At 37.5% G+C, this 13,941-nt stretch overlaps 2 protein-coding genes across 6 annotated transcripts in view; both read left to right on the plus strand.

Moving 5' to 3' along the window:
* The window catches only part of ANO10 (anoctamin 10), a 228,679-nt gene that overhangs the window by 48,155 nt on the left and 166,583 nt on the right, over positions 1-13,941 (plus strand). For all 5 annotated transcript variants that reach the window (XR_007405152.1, XM_025461462.3, XM_025461464.3 and 2 more), the window contains one exon: positions 3,959-4,150. Coding sequence is in view for 4 of the 5 variants with exons in the window: in XM_025461462.3 (XP_025317247.1) it covers positions 3,959-4,150 (192 nt within the window). In the remaining variant the exon portion in view is untranslated. The remainder of the gene's footprint in view (positions 1-3,958; positions 4,151-13,941) is intronic.
* Positions 5,642-12,452, plus strand: LOC112668821 (heat shock protein HSP 90-alpha-like). The gene is given in 2 exon segments (XM_049099759.1): positions 5,642-12,077; positions 12,079-12,452. Coding segments are annotated over 2 exon segments (2,241 nt in total). The 5' UTR covers positions 5,642-10,020; the 3' UTR covers positions 12,263-12,452.

Raw genomic sequence — 13,941 nt, forward strand, 5'->3', positions numbered from 1 at the left:
CTACATTTTATTTATTCATTCATCAGCTGATAGACATTTAGATTGTTTTCACTTTTTGGCTTTTATGAATAATGCTGGTATGAATATTTGTGTGCAAGCTTCTGTATGAATGTGTTTCTTATGAACATATGGTACCCATGGTACCATGGGCTAGGTCATATGTTCACTCTGTGTTTCACTTTTTGAAGAACTGCCAGACTGTTTTCAAAGGCAGTTGGTATCATTTTACATCCCTACCAGTCCCATTTTTTTCTGCATCTCTATCAACACATGTTATGTTTTGCCTTTTTCCCTCTTTTAATAACTTCTTTTTTTTCTTTTAGACTTATTTATTTGAGAGAGAGAGCTCAAGCATGCACATGTTGGGGGAGGGCCAGAGGGAGAGAGAGAGAATCTCAAGTAGACTCCACACTGCATATGGAGCCCAACACAGGGCTTGACCTCATTACCACGAGATCATGATGTGAGCAAGACCAAGGGTCAGATGCTTAACCGAATTAGCCATCCAGGCACCATTCCCCCCTTTTAATGATAGCCACACCTAATACGTGTGAAATGGTGTTTCATTGTGTTTGTGATTTGCATTTTCTAAATGCCCAAAGATACTGATTATCTTGCCATGTGCTTTTTGACCATTGTGTCTCTTCTTTGGGAATATATGTATTCACATTCTTTGCCCACTTTTCATCAGATTATCTGCCTTTTTATTATTTCATTGCAAGAGTTCTTCAAATATTCTGAATATAAATTTTTTTTTAGAGCGTGAACGGGTGGGGGGTGGGGCAGACACAGTAGGAGTGAGAATCTCGAGCAGGCTCCATACCTACTGTGGATGCAGGGCTCAGTCTCATGACCCTGAGATCTTGACCTGAGCTGAAATCAAAAGTCAGTTGCTTAACTGACTGAGCCACCCACAAATGCTCCTGAATATAGATTTCTTATCAGCTATATGATTTGCAAAAATATCCTCCCATTCTGTGGGTTAGCTTTTTCTTGAGTGTCCTTTGATGCACAGAATTTTAAAATTTTAATGGAATCAGATGTCTCTCTATTTTGATGCTGGTTCTTTTGGTGTCATCTCTAAGAAACCATTGCCTTATCTAAAGAGAGGAAGATTTACTCGTATATTTTCTTCTGAGAATTTTATAGACAGCTCTTGATTTAGGTCTGATCCATTTCTAATTAATTTTTGTAGATAACGAGGAAGGAGTCCAGATTCATTCTTTCGCATGTAGATATCTAGTTGTCCTAGCACTATTTGTTTAAAAAAATAATTTTTTCCTTCATTGAATGGTCTTAGCACTGTCAGTGCTATTCTGTTGACCTCTATATGTCTATCCCTATGCCAGAGAAAATTCTCCTCTATTATTCATTTGTTGAGTGTTTTTATCATGAAAGAGTATTAGATTTTGGGTTTTTTCCTGTATCTATTGAAATGATTATAATTAATTATATAAAAATACATGTTTATGTATTTATATAAATTGTCATATGCATATAAAACTTTATTGTGCTTATATCCTTTTGCTTGCTTTAGATTTAGTTTACTATTCTTTCACTAGATTCTTTTTTTCCTTTTACTAGATTCTTAAGGTGAAAATTTTAGTTGTTTTGAGATCTGCCTTTTTTTTTTTTTAAATGAAGGCACTTATACCCATGAACTTGCCTCTCTGAGCACTGTTTTTACAGCATCCCATAAGTTTTGATATATTGTGTCTTAATTTTCATTCATCTCAAAGTATTTTCTCATTTATCTTGTGATTTCTTCTTTGACTTACTGATTTTTTAGGAGTATGTTGCTTAATATCCATACAATATATGAGTCTCCCAAATTTCCTTTTGTTACTGTTTTCCACTTCCATTGTGGTCAGAGAAGATATTTCGTATGATTTTTAAGCCTTTTAGATTTGTTGAGAATCATTTTATGACCTAACTCTCTCTATCCTGAAGAATGTTTCATGTGCTCTTGAGAAGAATGAGTATTTTGTTGTGTTGAGTGTTATATAGATATTGATGTGGGATTGCAAGTGAACAGTCAAGAAAGAATTCTTGAAACATTTTCAGTACAAAAAGGTGCTTTCTGTCCACTGGGACAGGACCTGTGGGCATCTTGAAATAGTTGTACTTTTTCTGTATGAAGCTGCTGGTTATATGCTTAATGTTCAAGGGAGAGGGGACATACTGTGAGTATTAAATCATAAATATTTCTTCAAATTTCTACTCGTAAAACTACTGCTGCAAGATTTCTCTTGTGCTTCTCATTCAGTTTGATATTAAATGTTGGTGAGATGTACAGGCAGTCATGAGACTTTTTAAGAATGTAGCAACCAGCACTTAATTTAATCCTTATCAAAATTATGCGGGTCATAGGTCAGCCTTCTGGGCTAAAGGTGAAAATTTTTAAGCTTCTATCCTGCATTGGATGTTTGGTTTTGTGTAACATTAAACCAGGAAGTTCAAAATTCTGCCTTAGCATTCACTTTCTGCTTATGCAAAGGTGAGATCTTAGAGCCTTCTCAAATCTTTCCTGAGATTATGCAGGATACTAGGAATGTGCCTGGTCTTCTAGATTTCCAGGAAAATGTTGGAACTTTTCAGAGTCCCTGTGGATGTGTCATTCCTCAGCTTTCCTTTTGAGCTCCTTGGCTAGTCCCTTGTTCACCCCAGCTCTGCTACTCATTATCTCAGACTGACTGATTCAGCGAACATACCTAAGGAGAAGCCTTTAGCATTAAAAGTGACTCAGTGAAGTTGAGTAAAGATGAGCCTTTTGAGTGGGGTCTTCTAAGGTACCACTAACCAGGTCAAATAATGATTTCCTTTTGGGAATGAGGCTTTCAAAGATCTCCAGCCGCACTCTGCTCACTTTGGTCCTGGGAGTGCATGCTTGTTTTTTGTTTTGTTTTGTTTTTCAAGGTTGCTGCAGAGCTGGAGAGCAGAAGATGAGACTAGAATAAGTTAAAAATGCCAGAAGATTGAGATGTTTGCCATGACTACATGCAGCCAGAATTTCTACAAGCCTTTGGTTAACTTCCAGAGTACCCCAAAAATTGGTTCTGACACATTTTGCCATTTTTTACATTTTCATGGAGGTACACATTTCTGGAGGTCCTTACTCTGCCATTTTCATTAGCATCACCACTCTTTTTTTTTTTTTTTTAAGATGTTTCTTATTTATTCATGAGAGATACAAAGAGAGACAGAGACATAGGCAGAGGGAGAAGTAGGCTCCCTGCGGGGAGCCTGATGTGGGACTTGTATTCTCAGACCCCGGGGTCATGCTCTGATCCGAAGGCAGACACTCAGCTGCTAAGCCACCCAGACATACCACCACTCTCAGTTTTTTTGTTTTTTTAAATTTTATTTATTCATGAGAGATAGAGAGAGGCAGAGACACAGGCAGAGGGAGAAGCAGGCTCCCTGTGGGTAGCCCAATAGGGGATTCAATCCCAGGACCCCGGGATCATAATCTGAGCTGAAGGCAGACACTTAACCACTATGCCACCCAGGCATCCCGGCCACTCCCAGTTTTTAAATGGAGGGTCAGGGACTGAGATTCTGAGGTACCCATGGGGCGAGGGAGCAGTCATGTAAAATTTCTAATAGTGATGTTGAATCATTTCTTGTTAGTTGATCAAGAATAAACGTCTTTAGCTTTGCTGTTATTATGTAATAATTCAGATTTGGCACAATGAAATGAGTAGTGAAATCATTTTTTCATTCTTTTAGAAACTTAAATATAAGACTGTTTTGGAATTTTTTTAAATTTTGTTGAGAAGAAGAAATTGGGAGAAATTCTGAGGGTTTTTTTTTGTTTTGTTTTGCTTTGGTTTTTGTTTGTTTGTTTTGTTTTGTTTTTGGTTGGAGTCCAGTGCCTTGGGTAGTATTGCAAATGTTTTCTTATTATATGATATTAAAAAAAATGCCTGTTTTTTTTTCTTGTGGTTTACATTTTCAGGGTACCTTTGATGATTACTTGGAGTTATTCCTTCAGTTTGGTTATGTGAGCCTTTTCTCCTGCGTTTACCCATTAGCAGCTGCCTTTGCTGTGCTAAATAACTTCACTGAAGTTAATTCAGATGCCTTAAAAATGTGCAGAGTCCTCAAACGACCATTCGCAGAACCTTCAGCCAATATTGGTGTATGGCAGGTAATTATTTGAGAAAAAAAATTATTCCTTTGGAAAATAAATATCAAAGTGGGGCATTATGATTAAAAATAAAAGTGCTAAGGAGAGATTTGTGAAAACTGGATGTTATCTCTCTTTTTTTTTTTTTTTTTTTTTTGCCACAAACTAGCTTTGTGACTTTAGTTACTAATTTTTTCTGGACCTTGCTTTCCTTGTTTTTAAAGTTTGGGATGGGGTAGGGGAGATAAATTATGATTTCCTATGACCCCTTTCCGGTGCAAAATTCTGATAGTTTTCTAGGAAATTAGCCAGCTGGGACTTCACCCACTGGGTAATAATGAGACCCTTGTCACTGCAGTGTCAGTGCAGATCATGTAGAGAGCCTGGACTTCCACTCTTACCCAGTAATAATGAGGTTCCTTTTCCAGTTTCTGCTGGAGTGGTCTCAGAGAAAGCCCAATGGAAAGTCAGACCTTTCACCATCACCCAGCACAGCAGAGGCCACATGGGAGTACACCTGTGGCACTTGTACCCCTCCTAGCTGAAGAGGTATCAGTGAGGGGCCTGGTGGGAAGCCAGAAGTCTGATCCCTGTCCAGCAATAATAAGGACCCCATGCCCCACCTTGGGTGTCAGCAGTGTCCAATGGGCAGCCTAACAAGTTGTTGTTTCTTCTTTCCATGCTGGAGTGGTGCTATAGCAACCAAATAAAACAAAAGTTTTAAGTAACATACAGAATCTTGTAACATCAAAAATGTCCAGGTTTTTATTAAAAAAAAAAAAATCATCATACCAAGAACAAGGATGGTAAAAAAAAAAAAAGGGGGTGGCATAGTCACTTTAATGATGGAGCCATCAAGGTGACAGATGTTAGAAATATCAAAGATTTTAAAGCAGCCTTGATAAATACACCTAAAACAGATGGAAAAATAGAATATTTCAGCAAAGAAATAGAAGATATAAAGGAGAGGCAAATAGATATTTTGGAAGTGAATAATACAATTAAAATAAACTTAGTGGATGAGTGCAATAGCAGAATGAAAGTAGAGGAAAGATCAGAAATTGGAAAACAGACCCAATAGAATGATTCAATCTGAATAGCAGAGAAAAAATAGACTGACAAAGTAAATACAACCTCAGAGACCTGTATGACTATAATAAAAGATCTAACATTCCTGTTGTCCCAGTAAGAGAGAAGAAAGGATGAGCTAGAAAATACTTGAAATAATAATGACCAACATTTTTTGATTTGGCAAGAGAACTAAAACTCCAGATACAAGAAACTGAGTGAATCGCAAACAGGATAAGTCCCCCAAAGTGCATGCCAAACACATCATAATTAAACATATGAAAACTAAAGACAAAGAAAAACTTGAAAGCAGCAAGAAGAGAAATGGCATTCTATCAACCGATAGGAGACCATTAGAATGATAGCTAATTTCTCATCAGAAACCCTGGAGGCCGGAGGAAAGTGGCATAGTACTTTTCAAACACTTAAAGAAAGGTACTTTTTTTTTTTTTTTAAAGATTTTATTTATTCATGAGAGACAGAGAAAGAGAGAAAGGCAGAGACACAGGCAGAGGGAGAAGCAGGCAGAGAGAGAGAGAGAGAGAGAAAGAGAGAGGCAGAGACACAGGGAGAGGGAGAAGCAGGCTCCATGCAGGAAGCCCGATGTGGGACTCGATTCCGGGACCCTGGGATCACACCCTGAGCCAAAGGCAGACGCTCAACCACTGAGCCACCCAGGCATACCAGAAAAGTACTGCTAATACAGAATCCTATATACAGAGAAATATCCTTCAAGAATGAAGGGAAAATCAAGACACTCTCAGCTGAATGAAAATTAAGAGAATTTCTTGCCAGAATACCTATCCTAAAAGAATAGCTAAAAGAAGTTCTCTAAACAAGGAAATGATAAAAGAAGGGACCTGGAAACATTAGGAAGAAAAACCATGGTAAGCAAAAATAGGAATAAGTATATTAGACTTTCCCTGTCTTGAGTATTTAAAGTTATATTTGAGAATTGAAACAAAAATTATAACACTAATGATTCTAAGTATATGTAGAGAAAATATTAAGATACTATACAGAATGATAAAAGGAGGCGAAGTTTCTATACATCACTCAAACTGATAAATGATGACACAAGTAGACAGAATATAGATAGATAGATAGATAGCTTCCAGCTTACAATGGTTCAAATTATGATTTTTTGACTTTACAATAGTATGAAAGCAATAGATATTCAGTAGAAACCATACCTCAAGTTTTGAATTTGGATCTTTTCCCAAGCCCAAGGTATGCAGTATGATTCTTTCTCATGAGGCAGCAAGCTGCAGCTCCCAGTTAGCCACATAGCCACGAGGGTAAACAACAGATACACTGAGAACCATTCTGTACCCACAGAATGTTTTTACTTTCAATACAATGTTCAACAAACTACATGAGATATTCAACACTTTATTACAAAACAGCCTTTATGTTAGATGATTTTGCCTAGCCATAGGCTAATCTAGGTGTTCTGAGCACGTTTAATGTAAGCTAGGCTAAGCTATGATAATTTGGTAAATTAGGTGTATTAAATGCATTTTTGTCTTATGATATTTTTAATTTATAGTGGATTTTTTGGGACATAACTGCTCCTAAGTCAAGGAAGATCTACCCAGACACACACACAATATAATATGTAATGTATATAATATATAGTAATATTGTATTACACATGTAAAGCATATACATAATCGGTGTGTTTGTATGTATATATATGTAGAATACATATGTATGTGTAGTATATATAGGTAATACCTAGAACAACCACGGAAAAGCTGTATAAAAGATACATTCAAAAACAGATAAGTCAAAATGTAGTTCTAAAAGATGTTCAAGTAACCTGTAGTAAGGCATGAAAAATAAAACACAGAAATGAAAAAACAGAGGGAACAAATGGAAAACAAAGAAGTGATCAAGTCCTAACGTATCAATAATTATATTAACTTTAGAAGGTCTAAAGATACCAGTTAAAGACAGATACTGGCAGAGCAGATTAAGACACATAACCCAACTGTATGCTGTCTGTATGTCTGTCAGTTCAAACATAATGATATAAGCAAGGCAAAGCTAAAAGGAAAAAAAAAAGGTATGTATGGAAGGAAATGTTAATCAGAAGAAAGCAGGAGTGGTTATATTAATATCACCTAAAGTAGACTTCAGAGCAAAGAAAATTACTCGAAAGGAACATTCTATGATGATAAAAGGGTAAAATTACCAAGAAGACATAGCAGTCTTACTGCGTATGCACTGAACAACAAAGTTTTAAAATACGTGAACCCAAATTTATAGAACTGAAAGAAGTAGATAAATCCACAACGATTGGAGACTTCAACATTCTTCTCATGATTGACAGAACAAGGGATAGAAAGTCAGCAAGGATATAGAGGAATTCAACCATCAGATACAGAATCTAATCTGTATTACAGAGCACTCTTCTCAACAAGTAGACTAACACATTCAAGTGCTTATGGGACATTCATCCTGGGGAAACAAACTTTAAAAATTGAAATCCTATATAGTATGTTCTCTGACTACAGTGGAATCAAACCAGAAATCAGTAGCAGAAAGACAATAGGAAAATCTCTAGACATGTGAAGATTAAAATGACACACTTCTTAAATAATCATAGGTCAAAGAGAAAGTGTCAAATGAACTCAGAAGACAAATTGAAAACAAAAAGCATATCAAAGTTGATGAGACACAGCTAAAGCAGTGATAACAGGGAAATTTGTAGCCCTAAATGCATACGTTGGAAAAGAGGAAAATGTTTCAGATGATAAACTCCTACTTAGGAAACTAGAAACAACAAAAGAAACAGAAATAAGAAAATAATAGAGTACAAATCGATGAAATGAAAAAACAGAAAAATAATAGAGAAGATTAATGAAACAAAGAGTTAGTCTTTGGAAAAATCAATATAATTGACAGACCTCTAGCAGGACTGAAACCAGAAAGAAGGAACAACCAGAATAAAAATGAAACAGCAGGTATCACTACAGACCCTTCAGATATCAAAAGTATAAAAGGGAATATTAAGAGCAACTCTACACAAATAAATTTGACAACTTGGATAAAATGGACCAATTCCTCCAAAGCACAAATTACTAGAAAACTTGCCCAAATATGAAGTAGATAATTTGAATAGCTCCATAAGTGTAAGGAAATTGAATATGTAATTACAAATTTCCAAAAAAGAAGTGCCCTGGCCCAAATGATTTCACTGACAAATTCTAAGATTTAAAGAAGAATTAACCCCAGTTTTACACAATTTCTTCCAGAAAACAGAGAAGGGAGGAGTGTTTCCCAATTCATTTTATGAAGCTGGTATCAGTGTGATAGAAAACCAGATAGAGTACAAAAAAGGAAAACAACAAACCAATATCCCTTGTGAATAAATATAAAAAACATCTTAATAAACTGTTAGTAAATAGAATTCAGCAATCTGTAAAAAGAAGTATATACCATGACAAGTGGGTTTTAGTCCAGGGATGCCATCCTGGTTCAACATTAGAAAATTAATCAGTGCAATCTACCATATTAATATTCTGAAAAGGAAAAACAACATGGTTATGTCAATCAATACATAAAAAGCATTTGATAGAGTCCAACATTCATTTTTGAAAACTCTCAGAGGAATAGAATATTTCTAATATTTCTTCAACTTGGATAAGGAATATCTATTTTTAAAAAACTAAAGCTAAAACCATACCTATTGGTGAAAGACTGAATGCTTTCCTTCTAAGATTAGGAGCAATGCAAGGATATCCACTCTCACTACCCTTATTGAACATAGTACTAGAAGTTCGAAGTCGCATACTAAAACCAGTGATGTCTCCAGTTTACCCACTAGCTGACCTCAGGTGTATGAGCAAATACAATCAAAGTCAGCTAAGACCAGAAGAATTGCTGGGTTGAGCACATCCTAAATTGTCCATCTGCAGAAGCATGAGCTAAATAAATGGCTTTTGAAGCCACAGAGTTGGGGGTGGTTGGTTATTTAGTAATGACTAACTGATAAAGGAAGACTCAGCACTCGTAATATATTAGTTCTCTTAATTTATAAATTTACAAATTCACAAATGTAGCACCATCCCAGCCAAAGTTTTTCTTTTAATTAGATAAACTTGTTGTCAAGTTCACAGGGAAAAATAAATAGAATAGCAAGAAAACTCTAAAGAAGAATAGGGACACTTATCACATATTAAAATGTGTTGTATAGCTTCAGTTATTAAAGGCATTAGTAGACAATCAGACCAGTGGACCAGAATAGAAAGTCCAGAGATGCACAGTATGATATAGGTGAAATTTCAATTCAGTAAGGGAAATGATTTTCCACTAATAGCATTGAGAAAACTAGATATTCAGATGGCGGGGAGTGGAGAGTTTGCTCTTCTAAAGTTAAAAGAAGACAAGACAGGACACAAAACAGGAGCAAATATTTATAATATGTATGTCTGTTAGAGGAATTGTATTCAGATTAAGAACTCTTACAACTCAATGAGACATTTCAGCCACTAAAAACATGGACAATGATTTGAAGAAGTACTTCACCAAAAGTCATATGCAAATGGCCAATGAACTCATGAAAAGATTCATATTACCAGGAAAATGCAAATGAAAACCACAGGATAGCAAAACATGCTCATTTTTAAATTTAAGAAGACCCATGGAATGAAGTGTCAACAATGATATTTAATAACTGGAACTCTCAGACATTGCTGGTGAGAAAGTATAATGATGCCGTCACTTTGCAGAATGAGATGGATATTTGTTAAAAAGTTAAACATATGCCTGCATACCCCCAGCAATCTGCTCCTGATACCCAGGAGAAGTGAGAGAATATGTCCATTTCAAAACTGCACAAGTGGCTTCTGCATCCTGGTGCTGCGTCGTCGCGGAGCCCGTGCGGTCCTGTAGCCGAGATGCCGGAGGAAACCCAGACCCAGGATCAGCCGATGGAGGAGGAGGAGGTGGAGACGTTCGCCTTCCAGGCGGAAATCGCCCAGTTGATGTCCCTCATCATCAACACGTTCTACTCGAACAAGGAGATCTTCCTCCGGCAGCTGATTTCCAACTCGTCGGACGCTTTGGACAAAATCAGATACGAGAGCTTGACCGATCCCAGTAAGCTAGATTCTGGGAAGGAGCTGCACATTAACCTCATTCCGAACAAGCAAGATCGAACCCTGACCATCGTGGACACCGGCATTGGCATGACGAAGGCCGACCTGATCAATAACCTGGGTACCATCGCCAAGTCGGGGACCAAGGCATTCATGGAGGCCTTGCAGGCTGGCGCAGATATTTCCATGATTGGCCAGTTTGGCGTCGGGTTTTATTCTGCCTACCTGGTGGCTGAGAAAGTGACGGTGATCACCAAGCATAACGACGACGAGCAGTATGCCTGGGAGTCTTCTGCTGGAGGGTCGTTCACGGTTAGGACGGATACAGGTGAACCTATGGGTCGTGGAACAAAGGTTATCCTGCATCTGAAGGAAGACCAGACTGAGTATCTGGAGGAGAGGAGGATAAAGGAGATTGTGAAGAAACATTCTCAGTTCATTGGCTACCCCATTACTCTCTTTGTGGAGAAGGAACGTGATAAAGAAGTCAGTGACGATGAGGCTGAAGAAAAGGAGGAGAAAGAGGAAGAAAAAGAAAAGGAAGAGAAAGAGTCTGATGATAAACCTGAAATAGAAGATGTTGGTTCGGATGAGGAGGAGGAGGAAAAGAAGGATGGAGACAAGAAGAAAAAGAAGAAGATCAAGGAGAAGTACATTGACCAGGAAGAGCTGAACAAAACCAAGCCTATTTGGACCAGGAACCCTGACGACATCACCAACGAAGAATATGGGGAATTTTATAAGAGCTTGACCAATGACTGGGAAGATCACTTGGCAGTGAAGCATTTTTCAGTTGAAGGACAGCTGGAGTTCAGAGCCCTTCTCTTTGTGCCAAGACGTGCTCCCTTTGACCTATTCGAGAACAGAAAGAAAAAGAACAATATTAAGCTGTACGTTCGCAGAGTTTTCATTATGGATAACTGCGAGGAGCTGATCCCTGAGTATCTGAATTTCATTAGAGGTGTGGTGGACTCTGAAGATCTTCCTCTAAATATTTCCCGTGAGATGTTGCAGCAAAGCAAAAGTTTGAAAGTTATCAGAAAAAATTTGGTCAAAAAGTGCTTGGAACTTTTCACCGAACTGGCTGAAGACAAAGAGAACTACAAAAAGTTTTACAAGCAGTTCTCGAAAAACATCAAGCTGGGAATACATGAAGATTCTCAAAATCGGAAGAAGCTGTCAGAGCTGTTACGATACTACACGTCGGCTTCTGGTGATGAGATGGTTTCTCTCAAGGATTATTACACTAGAATGAAGGAAAACCAGAAACACATCTATTACATCACAGGTGAGACCAAGGACCAGGTAGCAAACTCTGCCTTTGTGGAGCGTCTTCGGAAGCATGGCCTGGAAGTGATCTATATGATCGAACCCATCGATGAGTACTGTGTCCAACAGCTTAAGGAATTTGAGGGGAAGACATTGGTGTCAGTCACCAAAGAGGGTTTGGAACTTCCAGAAGACGAAGAAGAGAAGAAGAAACAGGAGGAGAAAAAAACAAAGTTTGAAAATCTGTGCAAGATCATGAAGGACATCTTGGAGAAAAAAGTAGAAAAGGTGGTCGTGTCAAACCGATTGGTGACCTCCCCATGCTGCATTGTCACAAGCACATATGGCTGGACGGCAAATATGGAGAGAATCATGAAGGCCCAAGCCTTAAGAGACAACTCCACCATGGGTTACATGGCAGCAAAGAAGCACCTGGAGATAAACCCTGACCACTCCATCATCGAGACCTTACGGCAGAAGGCAGAGGCCGACAAGAACGACAAGTCTGAAAGATCTGGTCATCCTGCTCTATGAAACCGCTCTCCTGTCCTCCAGCTTCAGTCTGGAAGATCCCCAGACACATGCTAACAGGATCTACAGGATGATCAAGCTTGGGCTCGGTATCGACGAAGATGACCCCACAGCTGACGATAGCAGTGCTGCGGTGAGTGAGGAGATGCCGCCCCTCTAAGGTGATGACGACACGTCACGCATGGAAGAAGTCGATTAAGTGCTGCCCTGAGAATTACTTGTATATGTATTCAATACTTTATCTTCATTCCCTCTGATAATATATTTTCAAGGATGTTTTTCTTTATTTTTGTTAACATTTTAAGAATCTGTAAGGCATGACAATATAGCTACTTAAGGGGAAGATAAGATTTCTTTTTGTTTGAGTGTGATACTGTGACGTGTAGGAACTAAAGCTTGGCTAGTTTTTCTTTCTTAGTCCCATGCTGGCTTATTTTAACCGGACAAGGTAACATATGTTGTAAGGTGTACGTAACCTAATGTTAGCCGTGTGGTCTCAAGTGTGGATTCCGTAGTAAGACCAAGTGTTTTTTTGTCACTGAGGTGTTCTGAGCTGTACCTTGATGTGTAAAAGAAGAAATACTGGTTAAAACAACTTTCATCTTCTAGGATCTACTTTTTAAATCTTCTGTCCCTTGTAGTTCTCAACTGCATGTACCAGGCCTCTAGAAACTAGTAGTGAAACTGAACCAACTGGATGGGAGTAGCCATGGATAGGGCTTGTTTTCCAAAGAAGAGCATTGTTTAGAGTAGCGAAATTCTAAGCCTCTTTAGGCATGTTGTAAAGCTGTTCAAGAAGTAACTCCACAAGTTTTGTGAGTGAAAATGTGTAGTGCTCAAGTCACATTCTGCTTTAAGAGGTTGTAACAAATACAAACAAATTAAAAAAAAAAACAAAAAAAACTGCACAAGTATGTCTATGGTAACTTCATTCACAGTAGTCCCAAACTGGAAACAACCCAATGTGCCATCAGTAGGTAAATGGATAAAAGATTGTGGTATAGTCATAAAATGGAATACTACTAAGCAATAAGAAAGGAAAGAATTACATATACATACACACACATATATGCAAATATATAGTATGGATCAATCTCAAAACCATTACAGTGGGTGAAAGAAGCATATATGAAAGAGTATATACTGTATGATTTCAATTCTTTGACATTCCAGAGCCTACAAAAAGTGACAAAAAGCAGGTCTATGTTTGTTTGGGGCCAGTTGTGAAGAGGAAGATAGATTTCAAAGGGTCATAAAGAATCTTCTGGGGGAAATGGAAATGTTCTGTATCTTGTTTGTAGTGGTGATTTCACAGGTAAATACATCTATCAAAACTTAATGAAGTATATACCTTCAATGAATGCAGTTTATTACACATAAATTATAACTCAATATAGCTGTATTTGAAAATCACATTTTATGATAAATGTATTAAAATACAGGAAGCCAGTGCTTATAGGAGAGTAAACCTGGTTAACCCTGTGGAGTGCAGCTTGGCATTATGTATCAAAATTATGAATGCATGGTACTTTAGGAATAATTTAATATTAATTATTAATATTTAATAATTTTTAATATCCTAATTTTACACTTGTTAAATTATGTATTTACATGATGACTGATTGGAGCATTGTTTGTAGCAGCAACAAATGCACACCAATAAAGAAGTAGTAAAATAAATTCTGGTACATCTGTGAAATAAAATATTTAAGCAGTTGTGACAAAGAATGGAAGAATTCTTTGAGTTCTGATGTAGAATATTCTTCAAGACATTTTAAGTGACAAAAGCAAGGGCCCTGACAGGGTAAGAAAAGGCATATACATTCAAGTTTGCTTATA

The sequence above is a fragment of the Canis lupus genome, chromosome 23 (genome assembly GCF_003254725.2).
Source record: "Canis lupus dingo isolate Sandy chromosome 23, ASM325472v2, whole genome shotgun sequence".
In the NCBI taxonomy this organism is placed as follows: domain Eukaryota; kingdom Metazoa; phylum Chordata; class Mammalia; order Carnivora; family Canidae; genus Canis; species Canis lupus.